Source organism: Danio rerio, chromosome 12 (genome assembly GCF_052040795.2).
Source record: "Danio rerio strain M-AB ecotype USA chromosome 12, GRCz13ab, whole genome shotgun sequence".
Lineage (NCBI taxonomy): Eukaryota > Metazoa > Chordata > Actinopteri > Cypriniformes > Danionidae > Danio > Danio rerio.
The window spans coordinates 30,278,972-30,300,692 of NC_141032.1; the positions used below are offsets into that span (position 1 = coordinate 30,278,972).

General features: G+C 40.9%; 1 protein-coding gene across 3 annotated transcripts in view; it reads left to right on the top strand.

Moving 5' to 3' along the window:
- Positions 1–21,721, top strand: part of cacna1g (calcium voltage-gated channel subunit alpha1 G) — a 362,705-nt gene that overhangs the window by 273,270 nt on the left and 67,714 nt on the right. For 2 of the 3 annotated variants that reach the window (XR_015504196.1, XM_087276432.1), the window contains exon 22: positions 2,921–3,105. Coding sequence is in view for 1 of the 3 variants with exons in the window: in XM_087276432.1 (XP_087132558.1) it covers positions 2,921–3,105 (185 nt within the window). In the remaining 2 variants the exon portion in view is untranslated. Of the gene's footprint in view, positions 1–2,920; positions 3,938–4,012; positions 4,888–21,721 lie in introns of those variants that run through there. The other variant, XR_015504197.1, reaches the window with a different exon arrangement.

The following is a 21,721-nucleotide window of genomic DNA, read 5'->3' on the forward strand; positions in this document are numbered from 1 at the left end:
ACTGCTGAGGTTGAGCTTTAATTTGAGGGTATTTACATCCAAATTAGGTGAACGCTGTAGGAATTACAACAGTTTGAATATGTATAATAAATAATAAATTAAACTTTAACTCAGGGGTCACCAACCTTTATGAAACCGAGAGCTACTTCTTAGGTACCGATTAATGTGGAGGGCTACCAGTTTGATAAACATTTCTCAAATAACACATTTGCTCATTTTACTTTTAATTATACTTTATGTTTTTGGTAATAATTAATGATATTCATCCAGGTGAAGACACTGATCATGTTAATGATTCTCACAAAAGTTATCAACAATGATTTAACAGGGTAGGAAATACCCTGTATTTAATGTATCAATGTGTAACACTTTATTTTTATATATCTCTGCAAATATTTACATTTTTAAATAATTACTTCTATATTAGATTAAGTATAGAAGCCATGTACACAACCATGTACACAACCATGTTGGTGACCCCTGCTTTAACTTTTTAATATTTGGTTGCGTATTCTATTTTAGAACTCTATTCTGGCGTTCCTGTTTTTGAGGTTCACCAATGGTTTACATCTTGTGGTGAACCCTCTGTGTTCACTCTGGTGTAGTCTTCACTGGATTGTTGACTCTGACATACAGTACATACACCTCCTGGAGAGTGTTCTTGATCTATCCAACTGTTGTAGAAAAAAGAAATCCTTGGTTGTCCACCACATTTGTTTCCATGATCTTCTGGGTCTTTTTGGTGTTGCTGAGCTCACTGGTGCATTCCTTCTTTTTAAGAATGTTCCAAACAGTTGTTTTCACCATGCCTATTGTTTTTGTTATCTCTCTGATGAGTTTTTGTTTTTTCAGTCTAATGATGGCTTACTTAACTTATAGTGACAGCTCTTTGGATCTCACCTTGAGAGTTGACAGTAACAGATTTCAGATGCAAATAGCACACTTGAAATTAACTCTGGACCTTTTATCTGCTAATTGTAATTGGGATAATGAGGGAATAACACACACATGGCCATGGGACAGATGAGAAGCCAATTGTCAAATTACTTTTGGAACCTTAACAAGTGGGAGGCCCATATGCAAACTGTAGTAATTCTGACAGCATTCACCTGATTTGGATGTACATACCCTCAAGTTAAAGCTGCCAGTCCGCAGTTAAAGCACATCTTGTTAGTTTCATTTCAAATCCAATGTGTTGGTGTATAGAGCCAAAAATATTAGAATTGTGTCTATGTACCAAATATTTATGGACCTAAATGTGGGTATAGGCCCACATGGAATATGCATTTGCAAAGATCTGCATATTTTTAGCCCATCAATGAGTCTATTTATTTATTTATTATGTTAATGTAGGTAAATATATATTTGTTCAGTTTTTTTAGTAATTTCAGTGGTTTCTGTTTACTAATTTGCAAATGTTTATATGATTTATTTAAAATACAATTTGTAAAGTAACATGTTATGTCTTTTAGTAGACATATTTTATGAGAGACTTGCTTTGTTTAAAGAAATATATGTAATTGCATTTGGACTGTAAACAACTAAAAGTTTAAAATTTGTTTTAAGTTTTAGGTTAAGTATACTCTCAAAATCATTCTGAATAAATCTTCTTTTTTCCTGCGAAGTTCTGTGGAGAAATAGCAAAACATATGTTTTTTTCCCTTATTTTATTTATTTGAAAGAAGAATGCAAAAATATTTGAATAAAACAGAAAATTCCATAATGTACAGGATGAGGCAAAAAGCCCAAAAAGCTTACAGTGCTCAGCATAATTGAATATGCCCCATTTTGAAAATGAATGTTCTTATCCATTTCTCAGTGAATATAGGCAATATATTTTGGTGCATTTAAGCAAAAAAGATTTATTAAACTGATATATTTATTTAATTAATATTTTAGTCACCAAACATATTTAGAGATTGCAAGATAATACAATACAATTCAAGCAAAACTTCACAATAAAAAATAAAAAAATACAACCCTCAAAATTTCAACTACATTTTTCATATTTTTTTGCTTCTCTTGATTTTTCCTCTTTTTAAATATTTTTCTCTAACATATAAATTTGGCTGTACTAGTTTTTGGACCATTATCTTAAGTTATTTTGTTTGATAAGCTCCAGTTTTGGCCTCAGTACTGACTAATCTTATGCAAATGCACAAATATAATATTGTATAGCTTAATATTAAAATATAAAATATTCTTCTTCTTCTTCTTCTTCTTCTTCTTCTTCTTCTTCTTCTTCTTCTTATTATTATTATTATTATTATTATTATTATTATTATTAGTAGTAGTAGTAGTAGTAGTAGTAGTAGTATTAGTAATATTTTTATTAATATTAAGAAGACAATGACAAAGCAATTGCATTACAACAAATGCTAAATTACAGTTAAAAGTAAATAATTATACACTCAAATTAAATTACAAAATCACACACACCCAACCATAAAATTAAATCATACATACAATAGTATTCTCACAAAATTACAGAACAACATTTAAGTGATTCCTTATGCATATCTTAAAACCTGTTAAAGAGGAAACAGTTTTTTGCTGTATGGGATAAATAATTCCATAGTTGAATGATTTAATTGAGTCTAATGGAGTACTGGGCTCTACTTGTATGAACTTTGAGAAAATGATTTCTAGAAATATGTATTGTTGGCTCACTTGGTATTGAAAACAAAATGTGTATACACACTTTATAAGAGTGTTTATTGTCCTCTAAGTTATTTGTTTTATATTCAAACTGTAAAGTTGTTAATATCATATAAGAACTAGTAATAAAAAGTTGAATTTTATTTATCAAAAATAATGAATTACATATGGTTATAGTTAATAATAGGCTATCATTATGAAGTTTTTTTTTTTTCATGAGGATGGCACTTTAAAATCATGTCTGTTTGTTGTCGTTTTGAAGGTGGTTGCTTTGGGCTTTTGTTTTGGAGAGAAGACCTACCTGAAGAGCAGCTGGAACATTCTGGATGGCATGCTGGTGATGATCTCTGTGATTGACATCCTCGTGTCCCTGATCTCCAACAGTGGCACCAAGATCCTGGGCATGTTACGTGTGCTGCGGTTACTGAGGACACTCAGGCCACTCAGGTAATCTCATCTCAACACCACTCATCATACAGCTATTCAGTCATTATGCCAAAAAATAATCCACATTTAATGCACCAATAGACAAGCTGTGGGTTACAGAAGTAAACACTTACACTTTTGTTCAGAATTTAAGGATCGATATTTAACACATTTATCTAATCAATAACAAACATTGTTTTTCTGTGCAATAGTATTTTAAATATAGTTCAAAGTACTTGTTAGCATTACATTAGCCTTCGGTGTGGCACTACAGTATTTTTCAAAAACCATTCTACTATGATTGTCTGCTCAAGGAACTCAAGAGACTTTTGTGTTGTTTAATGTTTAATATTGATGTGGAAAAAGTATGCATTGTGATATAAAATTACATATAAAAAAGCTTTTTTCTTTTCTTTTCTTTTAAAAATGCTTTTATTCATTGAGGACACGTGTTAAATTAAATGTAAATACATTCATACTTTCTATTCATAATGAATCCTGAAAAGAAAAATTATACTTTCTTAGGGGTGATCACACCAAATGCACTTTTACATTCCAAAAACGCGTTTTTTTGCGCTTTTTAGATTCGCTTTTTAGATTCGTAGGCAACGCAAATTTTTAATATTCAAGATATGTGATTCATACAGCACCGGATAACTCAAAACAGAACAGGTTAAAATGTAAGGCGCGCAGTGCGCAAAACGCTCATGGCCGTTAGTAAATCATTCCAAAAGGTCACCTCTCAACATAAAAAGTGCGTTTGGTGAGATCGGCCCCATAGAAAAGTTATTTAAAATTGTGATAATATTCAATATTATGCAGTTTATATTATATTTCGCATCAAATGCACACAGTCTTAAAGGGATAGTTCACCCAAAACTAAAAAATCTGTCAGAAATTACCCTTTTACTTGTTTAAAATATCTTAGAGTTTTTTTCTTTTGCTGAACACAAAATAAGATATTTGGGTAAATGCTTGTTGATGGGACCATTGATTTCTACAGTTTTTTTTTTCAACAGAATAAAGAAACTAAAAAAACACAATTTTATTTTTGCGTAAACTATCCCATTATCCCAGTCGAAGAGACCTTTTTTTTTTTTCAAAAACATACAGATCTCAAACTTCTGAACAGTATGTGCACACAATTTTGGGTCAAAGTGCTAGATTAGCACATCCTAAATCAGCATCTACTTTCTAACAAGAGGCATAATTAATGGGACTGAAGTTCCACAATTATGCACCAGTTTGCACCTAATTGCTGCAGTATGTAGCTGCGTTTGTGTTTATGCATATGTATGTGCATTTGTGTGTACGCCTTGCTCTTTTCCTCCTGCAGAGGGAACTTCTGGAGGCCTTCCCTGCTCTTAAATATTTATGATAGATTGAAGCAGAAAATAAAAATCAAATATTTATCTTTCCTGCCCAATTTGCCCACAAAATGCTTACACTGGTCTTTTGCCCCCCGGTTGCTCTCTTCTCTTCTCTCTTTACAATTTCTCTTCAATTTGAGGTCAACCTCCACAAGCTATTCATTCAACTTTATCGGGAGATTTCATAAAAAAAATATACCACATTTTGGTATTTATTTATTTATTTTTACTTTTTACAACGTTAAAGTGAAAAATGTGCGGTCAACAACCGTTCTAAAAAGCACCTTGAATTGAAAAAGAAAGTTTAAATTTGTTTTTTCTTATTTATTTTATTTTATTTTTTCATCTAAATCAAATTCTTTTCCAGAAAGAGCCACAAGTATGTTTCTCATATAAATTATGTTCTTGCACCTGAGGACAAAACAAACAAAAATACACATTGGTAAATCAACAATTATTTTCTGCTAAAGATACCATTTGGATTTATTATTATTATTATTATTATTATTATTATTATTATTATTATTATTATTATTATGCTGTATTAACTCTAATACTATTATTACACACAATTGTCTGCATTGTCAATTCTGTTAGCGGTTTAAAAAAGATATACAATTGCCAAAGGTTATGGACATCTGCCTTTGCATATACATGAACTTTAACAACATCCAAATCTTAATTCACATTATTTAATATGATGTTTACTCAAAATGTTATAGTTCTATCGGGAAGGATTTGAGTGTGTTTATTGCATTTATTCAATTATTTAGCGAGAGGGCTTTCAATCTTCACACTTAATTTTCTAAAGGTGTTCAGTCGGGTTGAGGTCAGTACTCTGTGGAGGCCAAGTTACTTTACATTTATCTTATCCATGTCTTTATGGATCTTGCTTTGTGCACTGGTGCACTGTCATGTTTGAACAGGACTGTTCTCAAATTTGGGAGCGTGTATTTTTCCGAAATATCTAGGTATAAGTTTCTGTTGTTTCCAATTCGTATAATTTTGTTATAATACCTCTAAAAGCTGAACATTAAATTTTTACTTACTTGGACTTGGAGTTGAACCTACCACACAAGTGGCAACATCTCAGCCTGTTCTTTCACAAGTCAAAGGATTAATGGATGAAATTCCCAGTTTCTTTGAATAATGTATTCAGTAGTTTGAGTATTTTCTGAGTATTGTTTTTTTCTTCAGTACAATTTTTTTATGAAGTTATTTGCAGTCCAGAAGTTGCATCCACTTGATTCTTTCTGAATCCACATTTTTTTAGTATTTTTTTTGCATCTAATTTGTGTTTAAACGAGTGCCCATAAAGCATACTTGCTCGCTGAACTGTATCTAGACAAATAAAGCTGGGGTATTTTAAAAGAACAACAAATACGTCTCCCAGCAAATCTTTAAATACAGTCCTTCACCAGTTTTCTAAAACAGCTTATGCATGATTGATGTTACTACCTCTGAGCATCACTATTACTCCACTGCTGCTGAATAGTGCGTGCAGATCCAAGTATCCCTTTATAGATAATGAACAGTATGTGAAACAAATCCTGCATTTCTTTTAATGTTTTCATTCAGGCGGATATTGAATTTATCCACCAGTGGCGTCGTTACATAAGGTGAATTAACCTTTAAACAGTCTGTGTGATAAGGTCCCATTATAACTAATGACAGTAGCTTCAGTTGACTGTCAGAGAATGTAGAGCAGCCAGAGAGGAAAAAATGCCCTTTAAATTAAACATGAAGCGCTCTGTGTTTTCACCTCGAGCTGAACATTTTAAAGATTCGCACACTGAGCTGCCAGAATGCTCTGCTTCAGAGAACTTAACTGTGTGTGTGTGTGTGTATATGTGTGTATGCGTGCCTCTGCTTCGCCGAACACCTTTTGAAAGTTTTACTTCATGATCCTTCCCTCAATAGACTTTATATTAATGCACCTCTGTGTGAAGTCCAAGTTGAAATGAAAAGAAAGGCAAAGACAGCTGTAAAAAGTCTCCACAGCGTGGGCTCGGGCTCGGCTACTTCGGCAAAAGTGAATTTTGGGAGGGTTGGGTAATTCAGACCACATGTGTATCTGGACCACTCTGTGCACTGAACCTAAAGGGACAGCTCACCCCAAAATTAGTAATTTGCCTATTGTTTGCTAACATTTAAGTCACATCCAAGCTGCTCTAATTCAAAAATGTTACAAATATTTAAAAAATGAAATATTATTAGCGATAAATAACCTTTATGATCATAAAAACAAAGTATTTCTACTCCTTTACAAATGGAAGCCGCTAAATTGGCATTTACATGCTGCTTATATAAGCTCACTTGTAATATGAGTGCATTTAGGTTGAAATGTTATCAGCTTTTTATTTCATTCATTCATTTTCTTTTAGGCTTAGACTCTCTTAGTCTACAACCCATCACTAGGAAACATCCATACACACTCATTGAAACACATACACTATAGCCAACTTAGCTTACCCAATTCACCTACCACATGTGTTTGGATTTGTGTGGGAAACCGGAGCACGCAAACACAGGGAGGACATGCAAACTCCACACAGAAATGCCAACTGAGCCAGCCAAGGCCTGAACCAGCGACCTTCTTGCTGTGAGGCGATTGTGCTACCCACTGCGCCACCGTGACGCCAGCTTATTGTTTGTTTTTATTCATTCTTTAGCATTTAAATATAAAATATGTTGTTATATTTTTGAATATGCATAGCGAATTTGAGCCATCTATTCAATTGATTTGTTCAGATAACTGGTTCATTTAAGAATAAAGCACTTGCTTGTATTTTGGAGCAGTACAGTATGCATTTTTTTACGTTTACATTGTCAAAGTTAAAAAGATAGTGAATCATACCATACCAAGCCTGATTAAGGTGACCCGTACCGTACCGTACTGTACCACTCAGTGGAATTAAGGCATAAATCAATAACAAAACACACACAGAGAGCATGATGTGCTGAACACAGACTAATATAAACCCAGTCAGAGTAACGGTAACCTATTTTGCTCACCAGAGGCCTCATGTACAAAGACTTGCGTTGAAATCATACTAAAAAATTCTGATGTATGAAACTGCGTACGCACATTTACAGCTTTGTGCGTACGCAGTTCCATACATCAGAATTTTTTACTGCGTACGCAATGTTTTAGTATGATTTCAGTGGAATCCCACGCATATTCTCTTTGCACATCCGATTGAAACTGAAACTGAGTGCAACATGCACGAGCGCAAAACCCCTCCCTGCCTCCTACCCTGTATGAATATGCTAATGACTTTACTTTGGCAAAACCCAACGAAAAAGCAATGGCAAAAGCAAACAAAAAGAGAAACTTTGAACAGAATGTGAATTGAAGATGCTGCTTTCGAAGGTAGACCGGAGAAAAACTGTGTTATCTGTGTTATATTTTAAAAAAGGTTTAGGCTTATTTTATCTATAATATAGAGCACATTTGGATCTTGGGAGGAAACCGGGGAACCCGGGGGAAACCCACGAGGACAAGGGGAGAACATGCAAACTCCACACAGAAATACCAGATGGCTCAGCGAGGACCCAACACATTGGTATTCTTGCTGTGAGGCAACAGTGCTAGTCACTGGGCCACCGTGCTGCTCATTCTGGATAAAGGAGGAAGAAGGGGAGGAGGGGGGTTTCTTCCAAACGAAGATAGTTGTAGAAAGGAAATAAGGATTTATATAATGATTTGGGATCCTTTGATTGGAGGATCATAATCAGCTAATGTAGACCAGCTGGGTCAATCATGAGCACATGCTCCTCTCGAAATTAGTTTAAAATTAAACTTCACTTAATGTTTGGCTGGTCAACTACATGGTATGGAAACCTTATATACCTGCTAGACATGCGGATGAACCCGTCTCATACAGCTGCCCTTGCACGGCTCAAAGACACGTTGTAGAGTGCAATTTAACACAACTGCCTTTAGGAGTTGCCAATGAAAAAAAAAAACAGATACACACAAGAAATGCACGTACGCCAGGCATTTATTTGGCTTGGACCAACGCACATTCCCACGTTCATTTCAGCGTTAGTAAATCCAAACGTGAGCGTGAAACCTGGCATACGCAAAGTGTTTGTGCGTACGCAGCGTTGATACATGAGGCCCCAGATCTCCTGTGGATAAAGGTGAAAGTTAAACTTGACAAAAAAGAGTGATAGAGATGTATCGCAATGTATTTTGATTAAAGAAAACGGCCAGGAATTGATATCAACCTCCGCATGAGCATATGACAGTTGAGCTGAGTGATTTGAAATGGTTTAGCCATCTATCGTCTACGCATCAAATTTCACAGTAAACACAATAAATTAACAAAAGATAAATTAACTAAACATATGTCTCTTTAGAGTGGAGATGAATAAATGTGTAATCTGTAAATCTTGCATTTTGTGTTCTGAGGCAAAACATGTTTCGTGCTGTCGTTGCCCAGTAATGCACAGTAAAAAAAATTCAATCCCACAAAAGTCCAACATACGTAGTAAGTGAAATAAACGTTTAAAATAACCAAGGAAGGAAATGTGTCAATGTTGTGCAACTAGAAAACATTTGGCTTATCAAACGCATCCTGAGGCATGCACCGGGCTTTTACGCTATAGTGGAATTTACATGAGAACGAGGAAACAGTGTCTGAGGCTCACTGTATGACCATTTACTGATCTATTGTTATTGTACTATACATTGGTATACGCAAATTTTTGTTATTGTTGTTTTTGTTATTTTTGTTTTTGTATTTTAAAAGTCTGGGCCTCCCCCAATCGTCACAGTAGTGTGGGTGTTACAATGTCAACTATGTATTAGACCTGTTTTAGTACGTCATTGTGCTACAGACTGCATCGAGGACATCTTGAAATTAATGGAGAAAAACAAATTAAAATAAATGTTGTTTTGTGCAAAATGTAAGCCACTTAATATTAACTACTTTTTAAAAATTTTGGCTGTATAAGGCAGATGTCATTTTTTTTTAAAAATTGTGCTGATATTTGCAAAAATGTCTCAGTTGTGGTATCGCTGTGCACATTTGTGCAAATTTTTTTTTGCTTTCTCCATATCTAGCACAACTGTTGCCATCAATGCAATATCCAATATAAGTGAGCAATTACAATAAATGCAATAAAATCCAAATCGTAGTTTAGTGCTTAAATCAGACTACCTAGTCAGACAAATAAAAGTCCTTTAGACCCTAAAGATTTTTCCAAAATTTTTGCAAACAATTTTAATGAGCTAAATTTAAACAAATTCTATTTCGTAGTGTTTGTAGTGTTCAATTGTTGAAATTCAACCTAAATAAATTGTTTGCAACCACTAAAAATATTAGTAAAATGCAGGATTTTTTTTTCAGTGTAGTAAATATAAATTATTAATTATTATATTGCTTTGAGCTTTACCAGTGATGGGTTGCAGCTGGAGTGGTGTCCGCTGCGTAAAATATATGATGGATAAGTTGGCGGTTTATTCCACTGTGCCGACCCCAGATTAATAAAGGGACTAATCCAAAAAAATGATTGACTGAATATTGCTTTGAGGAGCATAAACATACTTCAAAATATTTCATTTTATAATACAAGTTTACATTGACATCAAAATAAGAAAAGAAAACAATTCACAATTCGCTCATATTGCCATTTATTCACGTGAAACAGTGTGTTTGTTTGGATTAATGTGTGTGTAATCCTTATCAACTATTAATGGCAATGTTACACAGAGGTGTGTGCGTTTTAGTCTTCAGACAGGATGATTTATGCGTTGTGTTAAGGGGGATGTGTGCACTCTGTAAATTCATCAACTCTTTGACCCGCAGTTTTAAGCCCTGCACTGTATGTTGCACTGCGCATCACCCTCACGGATCTAAATTAATCTCACACGCGCATAAAGAACCATCCATCCTGCACTGACTATATGTCCCAGAGGAACAGATCCTCCCTTAAACACCTGACGCCAGCATCTCTTTACTGATATCACTCTATTCTGTCTTCTAGAAGGTCCTTCTTGACCTCTTCCAATGCAAACAACTTGACATAATGTATCACTGTGTTATTGGTTGCGCTAATTCATTTCTTAAGGTTAATTACAGTGCAGATTTTCGTCCATTCTGAGGCAATTGTTAAGCTAATGTAGCCATGCTTGATTGAAATATTTTTTCCCAGCTATGTTAAAACTACCGAGAGGAAGATTTTCAGAAAAAGACAATAAGGACAGATTGGCATATTCGGATTTAATCCGGATTCCAGATAACTTTTGTCTTGTTTTTTTTTAACATAATTGCTTGTGTTGTAGTGAAATCGTAATTCTACTGGAAAATGCAAGTGTGCAAGAACAGAATTAGAGCGAATAAAGTGAAATTGTTCAGTCATTATTTACTCACCCTGGTGCGTTAAAGCAACACTATTAAACTATTTTATTTATACCAAGTTTTTTTAACTATATTTTATAAAAAAGGCTATTTCAGTTTCGTTCAAAATCAGTGTTTCTTGGCTTTTATTTATCATTGTTTAAATCTCCTAGCAATTTCCAAGTGAAAATCATTTTACATTTGTTTCCAGTACAAGTCAAATAAATAATAAGTAAATATTTTGAAAAGTCAGTGCTACAAGTTTGGAAAGACTTGGGATCTTGTATAAAACATCAGAAAGTGTGTGTACGTGTGTATCAGGAACACACAGCTTGAATCCTCCAAACTGATGGTTCCAGCCCAACTACAGCATCCTTTAATTACGGGCAGGATGTAAACGTGACTGTGTGTTCTGGGAATAAGAGGCTTCTTCTGTGCTCTACTTATTGTTGCTTTGTTTTATTTATTTATTTATTTAAACCTTTCACAACACAAAGACCGAATTGGAGCGATGAAAATGAGAAATTCAGCTTTTCTGTAGACTTTCAAAACTGAAGCCATAGCACATGTTTCCAGAAACCAGAAGTGTCACCTCAGCATCACATTCAAAAAAGAACAGCTCCATTTGGTTAATATGCTATGGTGTTTACAACAGTATTGTTTTAAAACAATACCTAAATGTTTGGAACAATACCTAAAAAGCACTAAATTGTACCTCTTAAAATTTTAGGTACTAATATATACTTTTGTACCAATGTGGACCCTTTAAGTACAAATGTTGAAAAGGTACCACACCAGTGACAGCTCGCGTACCTTTATTTCTGAGAATGGTGTTACCATAGATATTTAGATTGATGAACAAACATTTGTTTTGCTCTTTTTTAGACTGTGTACAGTATATATATATATATATATATATATATATATATATATATATATATATATATATATATATATATATATATATATATATATATATATATATATATAAAACCGCTTAATCACCTATTTAGACATGTTAAATTATGTAAGCATGCAACTTCATTGTGTTGTGGAATGTCTGTTTACTGAAAGCATCACAACACTTCAGGCGCTAGCACCCTCTATTGGTGAGGGGTAGAAAACGCTTTAAAATATGTCAGCATATTTCTTTGCTGTTTCTTATTATATTTACAGTTGAAGTCAGAATTATTAACTCCCCTTTGATTTTTTTTCTTTTTTAAAAATATTTCCCAAATTATGTGATAATATTTTATTTCTTCTAGAGAAAGTCTTATTTGGCTAAAATAAAAGCAGTTTTTAATTAAAAAAAAACCCCACAATTATTAGTTTCTTTAAGCTATATATATATATATATATATATATATATATATATATATATATATATATATATATATATATATATATATAGATAGTCTACAGAACAAACTATTGTTATACAATAACTTGCCTAATTGTCCTAACCTTGAAAACATCTAGTAAAATATTATTTACTGTCATTAGGGCAAAGATAAAATAAATCAGTTATTAGAAATTACTTATTTAAACTATTATGTTTAAAAACATATTTATCATATTTTAGTATTATATTAGAATCATATTTATGTTTATGTATATTTATGTGTATTAAAATGTATGTTTAAAAATGAAGAAATCTGCTCTCCGTAAACAGAAATTTGTGAGAAAAAAATAAACAGCGCAGGCTATTAATTCAGGGGGGCTAATAATTCTAACTTAAACTGTATGCTACTACAGTATTAACATAGTATTATTATTGATTATTATATGCTACTATATTATTTATTCATATTTGTACATTAAAATGTAATTAAAATTAAGGTGTTGTTATTATTATTTTTATTATTATTATTAGAAATAATTTTCATTTTAACAATTTTATTTATGATATTTTGCAATGTAATTTAGTATAATTATTAAGAACCTTAGCTGAAATAGGAAATCATTCTCATCTCATCTCATTCTCATCATGTAGTTCAGCTTAAAACTATAATAATGTAGAAAATGAGAAATAAACCTAAAAATTAAATGAAATCTAAACTGAGACAGTAAATCAAACTATATAATGTAAACTTAGTATTTACTTGGTGATGCTAAAATGAGACTTATAGTTCATCAGAAAACATTTCTCCCTGTGAGCAGGTCATATCATTACACTGGATTGTCCCTCACTTATTGAGTCAAAGATGAGCGTGGGTCTAGACATATTGATTCTTCTCATCGTTTGACATTTCCATAATTGATTTTACGGTATTACCTGAAATCCCTGAAGTGAGCTTTGATAAATACGCTTGAGCTTGTGAGAGATGCACACAGATATTCCGACAAACAAAAGACGGTTATCTGCTCTCCCTTTGGCAGACTCTTTTCTCTCACTTTGACTAAACCTGATTGGTCTCTTTAAACATGGCCTTTTCTTCATACTCAGACACTGATACAATCACAACACACTTCTTAAGAAGATCAAAGCTAAGGATCAGATCAGGTTTTTGCCACTTTCGCTCAGTGTAGCAGTAAAGAAACAAATTACTGTCACCGTATGGGGACTAATGGGGCTTTTATTCTTCAGTCAGAGGGGAGAAACTTTTGAAGTGTTTGTTTGTGAAGGTTCATAAACATCTCACACTATACAGTGTTACTGCAATGCATCCTCATCCTGTCCCATTAACATCAATTCAACATAAACAAGGCCTAGATTAAAACTGGTTTGCCTTATTGAGAATCATACAGTATCATTTGTATGTGTAATAGGCTGTTCTCAGAGACAAAAGTTGCACTTGAGTCTGCCGGCACTGTCATTTTAAATTATAAGTTGATATAAATGTGACTTAGATTAATTTAAAGATGATTTAGAAAAAAAAAATGTGTATGACTATGAATACCTTCACTGCTAATTTGATTTAATGTTCCATCACTTTCGATAAACAGGTAGAGCAGATCAACATGAAGTGATAATGATAACAACAACAACAACAACAACAACAACAAAAAACACCAAAACATAGACTCGTATCCACTTTGGCAAACTTTCCAATAGATTTGCTTGTGTTATTCACGATATTCATAGTGTGTGGTCTTCAAAAGACAGAAGTGTAATTAGGTGAATGTTAGAGCAACAGGCTATGTTGGAGAATTTCAAAAATGGCAGACATGTCTGATTATAACATAATTGCCAACATTTTTACCAGCATGATAAAATGATAGTCTCATAACAATAAACAAAGTTAATGGTGTATTTTGACTTTTAATTTGATGAATAGGTGGGTGCTGGCATGAAACTTTGTGAATGCCTTCAGGGCATGGTGCCAGAGAACCTTACAGAGTGTTTTTTTTTTCTTGTAACTCTTGACCAGTTTGTGGCACTATGTGTGGTTTATTTGTAAACTAATTTCAAGAGGATCATGTACTTATGATTGAACACGGCTGCTACCACATCAGCTCTGTATATTGCACCAATCAGATGAATACTGACACATTATAAATAACGTTCGAGGTTACAGAAGTAACCCTTCGTTCCCCGAGGAGGGGAACGGAAGTGCCATGAATGGGAGGATTCGGATCAGAAGCCGCTTATCTGGAGAGTATTGAACGGGCCAATGAATGAAATTAATTGGCAGCGTAAGCTTGCGCAGGTGTGCGACATCTGCAATTATCTCAGCATATAAGCACACCTGAAGCCAGCAGACGCCATCCTTTTAAGCTGAAGAGACTTTCAAACAGCTAAGGGACAGTCATTATGGCGACGGAATATGGCACTTCCGTTCCCCTCCTCGGGGAACGAAGGGTTACTTCTGTAACCTCGAACGTTCCCCTTCGGTTGGGGAACTTCAGTGCCATGAATGGGAGAATATGGAAAGCGCCATAATGACTGCACCTTACCAACACCCCCGATGAGGAGATAGTCAAGCAAGCGTGACGCACCCACATCATGGGGGGCGCGGTCCTCCAACGTGTCCCTGGCCCTAATTTATCCTACTTCAACAGAAGTTTTACGGATTTAGATATATTTTTTGGGAAGTCGTGAGCATCTAGATAATTCTAGGAAATACGACAGTACGTTGGGAAGCGTGCAATCCCGATAGGGAGGACGCTGCGGAGGCCATCCGTTACCCAAGGGGGGGATAGATGGCAGAATTTACCTATGGACTAGCCCTAAAAAGGGGGAGTACGCATAGCAAAAGAGTGGTTAGCGGAGAGGGAAGACACGGGTCCACCCAGGGGGGGGACTTAACCGTGGCGGAATAAGCATATGGGATCGCCTAGTGGGGATCACGCATAGCAGGCACCTATACCCAAAACGCGGGCTGACCAGCGGGCAGACCTACAACGTAGTGGGCCAGCAAGTGACTCCTCCGCTGAGTCAGTGCTGGGGGCCACGGAGGAATCTGCAGGGCTCACCTGACGGGGAACTTTACTGACAGATAAAAAAGGCGCACGTACCTCCGTGTTAGGGAGAATGGCGCCGCAAGCGTGTTTCAACACCCTACCGAGTTGTCTCCTCAATCACCAAAGGGTTACCTAATACCCTTGAGGAAACCGGCTCCACTCGCAGATTGTAAAACCTTGCAAATGTGTTAGGTGTCGCCCAGCCCGCAGCTCTACAGATGTCTGTTAGAGAGGCGCCGCGTGCACGCGCCCAAGAGGATGCAACGCTCCGAGTGGAGTGTGCACGAACTCCCGGGGGACACAGCTGCGACTCGAATAAGCGAGTGAAATGGTATCCACAATCCAGTGGGATAATCTTTGTTTTGATACGGCACTTCCCTGCTGCCGACCGCCATAACAGACAAAGAGCTGCTCAGATGATCTAAAATTCTGAGTACGGTCCACATAAATGCGCAGAGCGCGAACTGGACAAATTAAAGAAAGGGCTGGGTCTGCCTCCTCCGGGGGCAGCGCTTGCAGGTTCACTACCTGATCTCTAAAGGGGGTGGTAGGAACCTTGGGCACATAACCGGGGCGGGGTCTCAGGATGACGTGAGAGTAATCCGGCCCGAATTCCAGGCACGAGTCACTGACCGAAAATGCCTCCAGGTCCCCGACCCTCTTGATGGAGGCCAACGCAACCAGCAGAGCTGTCTTCAGGGACAGAAATCTTAGAGATACTGATTCGAGTGGCTCAAAGGGATCGGATCGCAGACTCGTGAGAACGAGGGCGAGATCCCAAGAGGGCATGAGAGGGGGGCGAGATGGATTAATTCGCCTAGCACCCCTAAGGAACTGGATGACCAGGTTATGCTTTCCCACGGTGCCGCCAGCTACCGCGCTATGATAAGCGGAGATGGCGGCCACGTAAACCTTGAGAGTGGAGGGCGACAGCCTGCTGTCCAACTTCTCTTGAAGGAAAGAGAGCACAACACTAATCTGGCAATTTCGGGGGTCTTCTCTGCGAGAGACGCACCATTCAGTGAATAGACTCCACTTCAGGGCGTAGGCGCGCCTCGTGGAGGGGGCTCTAGCCTGAGTGATGGTATTAACCACCGCAGTCGGTAGGTTACCTAAGTCTTCCTCGCGTCTAGGGACCACACGTGGAGGTTCCAAAGATCGGGGCGAGGGTGCCAGATGGTGCCCTGTCCCTGAGAGAGTAGGTCCTCTCTCAAAGGGATCCGCCAGGGGAGGGCCGTCGCGAGGAGTGAGAGCTCTGATATCCAGGTCCGGTTGGGCCAAAGGGGCGCAACTAGCAGAACCTGTTCCTCGTCCTCCCTGACCTTGCACAGAAACTGCGCGAGCAGGCTCACTGGGGGAAACGCATACTTGCGCATGCCCCGAGGCCAGCTGTGGGCCAGTGCATCCGTGCCGAGAGAGCCCTCGGTCAGGGAAAAAAACAACTGGCAGTGAGCGTTCTCGGGGGAAGCAAACAGATCGATCTGGGCCTCCCCGAATCGCGCCCATATCAGCTGAACAGACTCGGGGTGGAGTCTCCATTCTCCAGGGCGTAACAGCTGTCGTGAGAGCGCATCGGCTGCACGATTGAGCGTGCCTGGGACGTGAATGGCGCGCAGCGATTTCAGCCGCGGGTGACTCCAGAGGAGCAGACGGCGGGCGAGCTGAGACATGCGGCGAGAGCGCATACCCCCCATGCGGTTGATATACGCCGCCGCCGCCATACTGTCCGTCCTGACCAGCACGTGTTGCCGCTCCAGCACCGGTAAAAAGCGGTGGAGAGCGAGGAACACTGCCAACAGCTCTAGGCGATTGATATGCCAATGCAGCTGGGCACCCTTCCAGAGGCCCGCAGCCGCATGCCCGCGACACACGGCCCCCCAACCCGTGTTGGAAGCGTCTGTTGAAACAACAACATGGCTGGACGCCTGTCCTAGAGGCACACCGGCCTGTAGGAACGAGGGGTCGTTCCAAGGGCTGAGGGCGCGGCGACACAGCGCAGTAACCGAGACCCGGTGTGTGCCCGCGTGCCATGCGCGTCTGGGGACCCGATCGTGAAGCCAGTGCTGAAGTGGTCTCATATGGAGCAACCCGAGCGGCGTGACGGCGGCTGCGGATGCCATATGCCCCAGGAGCCTCTGAAAGAACTTCAGTGGGACCACTAGTTTGCTGTCGAGCTCCCTCAGACAGTTCAGCAACAGGCGAGCGCGTTCCTCGGAGAGGTGCGCTACCATGGTGATCGAGTCCAGCTCCATCCCGAGAAAAGAAATCCTCTGCACGGGGGCGAGTTTGCTCTTTTCTCGGTTGACCTGAAGCCCCAGTAGGCGGAGATGCCGAAGCACCTTGTCCCTGTGCATAATCAATTGCTCCCGCGAGTGGGCTAAAATCAGCCAGTCGTCGAGATAATTGAGTATGCGAATGCCCGCGAGCCGAAGGGGCGCTAGGGCACCCTCCGCGAGTTTGGTGAAGACCCGCGGAGACAGAGAGAGCCCGAAGGGGAGGACCTTGTACTGCCACGCTCGACCCTCGAACGCAAACCGCAGAAATTGGCGGTGGCGTGGAAGAATGGAGACATGGAAATACGCGTCCTTCAGGTCTATGGCTGCAAACCAATCCCGAGGACGAACGCATTGGAGAATGCGCCTCTGCGTGAGCATTCTGAACGGCAGCTTGTGCAGACAGCGGTTCAAAACGCGCAGATCTAGGATTGGCCGTGACCCACCGCTCTTTTTGGGTACGATGAAGTATGGGCTGTAAAACCCACTCTCCATCTCGGCTGGAGGAACCGGCTCGATTGCACCCTTCGCCAGGAGGGCAGCAATCTCCTCTCGCAAGACAGGGGCGGACAGGGGGTTGACCCTGGAGAAATACACGCCCGTAAACTTGGGGGGCCGTTTCGCGAACTGAATCGCGTAACCGAGTCTGATTGTGCGTATGAGCCACCGCGAGGGGCTGGCCCGCGCTAACCAGGCAGGCAGAGCCCTCGCTAATGGAGTCATCGCTACAATCGCTGACGTACCAGCGGTGGGGCAGCGCGGAGTGGGTGTGCTGATCCGGGAAGCACGAGGGTCCCGCGAAAGAGCTGGAGGAGAGCGATTCGCTCTGGCTCCGCACCCTGACTCCGGAGAGGGGGCTGGAGGGCTGAGGAAAGGGAGACCGTCCCCCCAGCGCTCGTGAGCCACTGGCGAAGCACGTAGAGTCTGCGAGCCGGAAGGCAGCGCGTCCCGGACTGGCAGAACTCGTGCAGTCACATCCGGGGAAGGGAAAAAGTGCTCTTTTACTGATGTTTTGGTGGCACTGAAAAGTACCGTTGTTATCGGGGCCCCGCCCTCCAGCGGGGAAAGAGCAAGTTTCCTCTTCTCCGGATGGCCTGTCTCAGGGACGCTTCGCGGTCCGTTTACCGGACTTAACGGCGCCCTGGGCAGGAGGGGCTGCCTGCTTTCGAGGTGAACGCCGCGCCCGCTTGGCCGGAGGCGCAGGCGGGGGCGGGGCAGCACTCGTTGGCGGGCGCCCTCGGCGAGGAACAGCGGAGGTGGATGGCTCGGCGGGCGGAGCGGGCTTACGGCCACGCCGATAGATGACATTGCCCATCGCATCCGACTGCTCTTTCACCGCCTTGAATTCCTGGGTGAATTCACCGACGGTGTCGCCGAACAGGCCAGCCTGGGATATGGGCGAGTCAAGAAAGCGAACTTTGTCAACGTCGCGCATATCGGCCAGGTTTAGCCAGAGGTGGCGTTCCTGAACCACAAGTGTGGACATCGTCCTCCCCAGCGCACACGCGGCGGACTTAGTAGTCCGAAGAGCATAGTCGGTCGCGGTGCGCAGCTCATGTAATAAGCTTGGGTTGGACCCGCCCTCGTGCAGCTCGGCCAGCGCCTGCGCTTGGTAGCGCTGGTAGGTGGCCATCGCGTGCAAAGCAGAAGCAGCCTGGCCCGCAGCCTTATAAGCTCTGGCTCCGAGGGAGGCAGACAACCTACAGGCTTTGGACGGGAGGCGGGGCAAACCCCGCCACGTAGAGGCGCCGCGCGGACAAAGATTGACCGCGATAGCGCGCTCCACTGACGGGATCGCCTCATACCCCCTGGCAGCTCCGCCGTCAAGGGCGGTGAGGGCGGAGGCACTCGCAGCACGGGCAGAGAAAGGTGCCCTCCAGGACTGCGTGAGCCTACTGTGCACTTCCGGGAAGAAGGGGACGAGAGGCTTCGAAGGCTTCGCCTTCTGGTCCTCTACGTAGCACCCATCTAGTCGGTCCGGCCGCGGAGCTGGGGGATAAACCATCTCCAACCCCACGGCCGAAGCAGCCCGGGAAAGCACGGCTAACATGTCCGCTTCAGGATCCGATTTGACAGCGCTCACCTGCCCGGAGGGGGCGAGCGGGTCCGGATCTTCGTCGGACAGTGAAAGCCCACCCTCCGATGCCGCGGAGGACATCTGATCTCCGGTGTCAGCGAGTGTGAGAGCTACCATCTGGTTAGACGGATCACTCTCACCACCCGAAGCTTGGATGGAGCGCCGTGAGGAGCGAGAGGTCCGCGAGCCCGTGGGCGGCGGATTAGCTCCCGCTGAAACCCTCAGATCTGCCCGAGCGCCCGCTGCTTTTTTAGAGCAGGAGGCAACTGGGGTGGCTCGCTCTCTTGCGAAAGTTAGCCGCGATCTTAGCTGTGCAACGGTCATGGCATCGCAATGACGACATGAACCGCCCGCGAGCACCGCATTAACATGCTGGACCCCCAAACATGCAATGCAGTGATCGTGTCCATCATCCGGAGCCAGGAAACCCCCGCATCCAGAAACGCACAGTCGGAGCGCCATCCTGAAAAGGACGTGCTGCACGACTGTGTTGCTCTTTTAGGAAAGTTGCAACTATACGCACCGCTCTGGAGGACCGGACCCAAAGAACCGCAGGCAAGGGAGTAACCCAGCTCGACCGTCTGCCACCGCGAAGACCCACTCTGGACCGGGAGACACACTCGTTCGCTCTGAAGTGCTGATCAGCAAGAGGAACCCTCATCGACTCACTCAGAAAGGATCTGAAGCGAAAAGGATGGCGTCTGCTGGCTTCAGGTGTGCTTATATGCTGAGATAATTGCAGATGTCGCACACCTGCGCAAGCTTACGCTGCCAATTAATTTCATTCATTGGCCCGTTCAATACTCTCCAGATAAGCGGCTTCTGATCCGAATCCTCCCATTCATGGCACTGAAGTTCCCCAACCGAAGGGGAACCAGAGTTTTCCACTACAGTCATCTTCGCCTTGAAGAATCCCCCCTACCACTCCTACTCCTCCACTTCTCTGATAGAGTGGCACGGCGACCCAGTGGTTAGCACTGTTGCCTTACAGCAAGAATTCTGCTAGTTCGGCCCTTCACCAGGCCGGTCAGCATTTCTGTGCAGAGTTTGCATGTTCCCCCCATGTTTGCATGGGTTTCCCGCAGGTTTCGCACTTTTCTTCCACCGTCCAAAGACATACACCAAAAGTAAATTGACTAATTGACAAAATAGCATCTTTAGACAACTCTTAGCTAGATATACTTAAATACTTCCAGGTTTCTTCCCACCGCAGCCTCGATTTTGCTGTTTAAAATGGCCGCGGCGTGAAATCAGTCTTAGACAATGTTTCAGATGACTGTTCTAGAGCCTACAGCTAATCAATCAGTCAGATTCTGTGCTTTCAAGTTCTAAAGAAAATTATAAATAATAAATTATCCTAAGTAAAACAAATACATTTATAGATACAATATACGTTTTAGTTACTTCCGTATTTGCTTCCCGAGGGAGAGTGGGAGGTTGCCACTTGGGGATTGGCCTTTAAAAACCATGGCCAAATCCCAAACATATAGCTTTTTTACCACGTCGCAAGTTATGTAGTGTATGTAGCGCACAAACCAAAATGTATATATATATATATATATATTTTTTTTTTTCCTTTTTCTTTTGTTATTGTAGTAATTGTTTTTGGTCAGCTGTGGACTGTTTTTCACCTGCCAAAACTGTAAATAAAACACAATTTGCACTGGAGTGCTATCGACAGCCATCTTTTTGCCCCCACATCCCCCAAAATTATAAAAACGCAGTTAGCTCTCGAAGGACCCCTCTGTCATGGGTTATGAAAGTAGACATTTGTATGCTGGGATGTTTAATCACATTTTACTTGTTTTTATTAACACAATAGCACATCCTGTGTGAATCCCCCAAACAGCTGACTTGTTTTTCCAGCTGTGTATTTGTATGATACGTGCTATTGTGTGTGCCTTTGTGAGCAGGTGTCTTTGTGTCAGAGTGTGTGCCACCCTCTGCTGAGGTTGACAGGTGCGGTTTTGTGCAGGATGTCTTGCCGTTAATAATTAGGCTTCATCTTTATTCTGGCGGTTTAATTAAAACTGTCTCCTTTCTTTGCAGCACAGAAAGTTTCCCTGCAGCATTGCATTGCAGTTGCTTAGCATAATGGCTAGGGCATGAAATGTTTGCTGGTAATTGCCATGCTCACTCCTAGAAGAGGTAGTGATTGCAGCAATG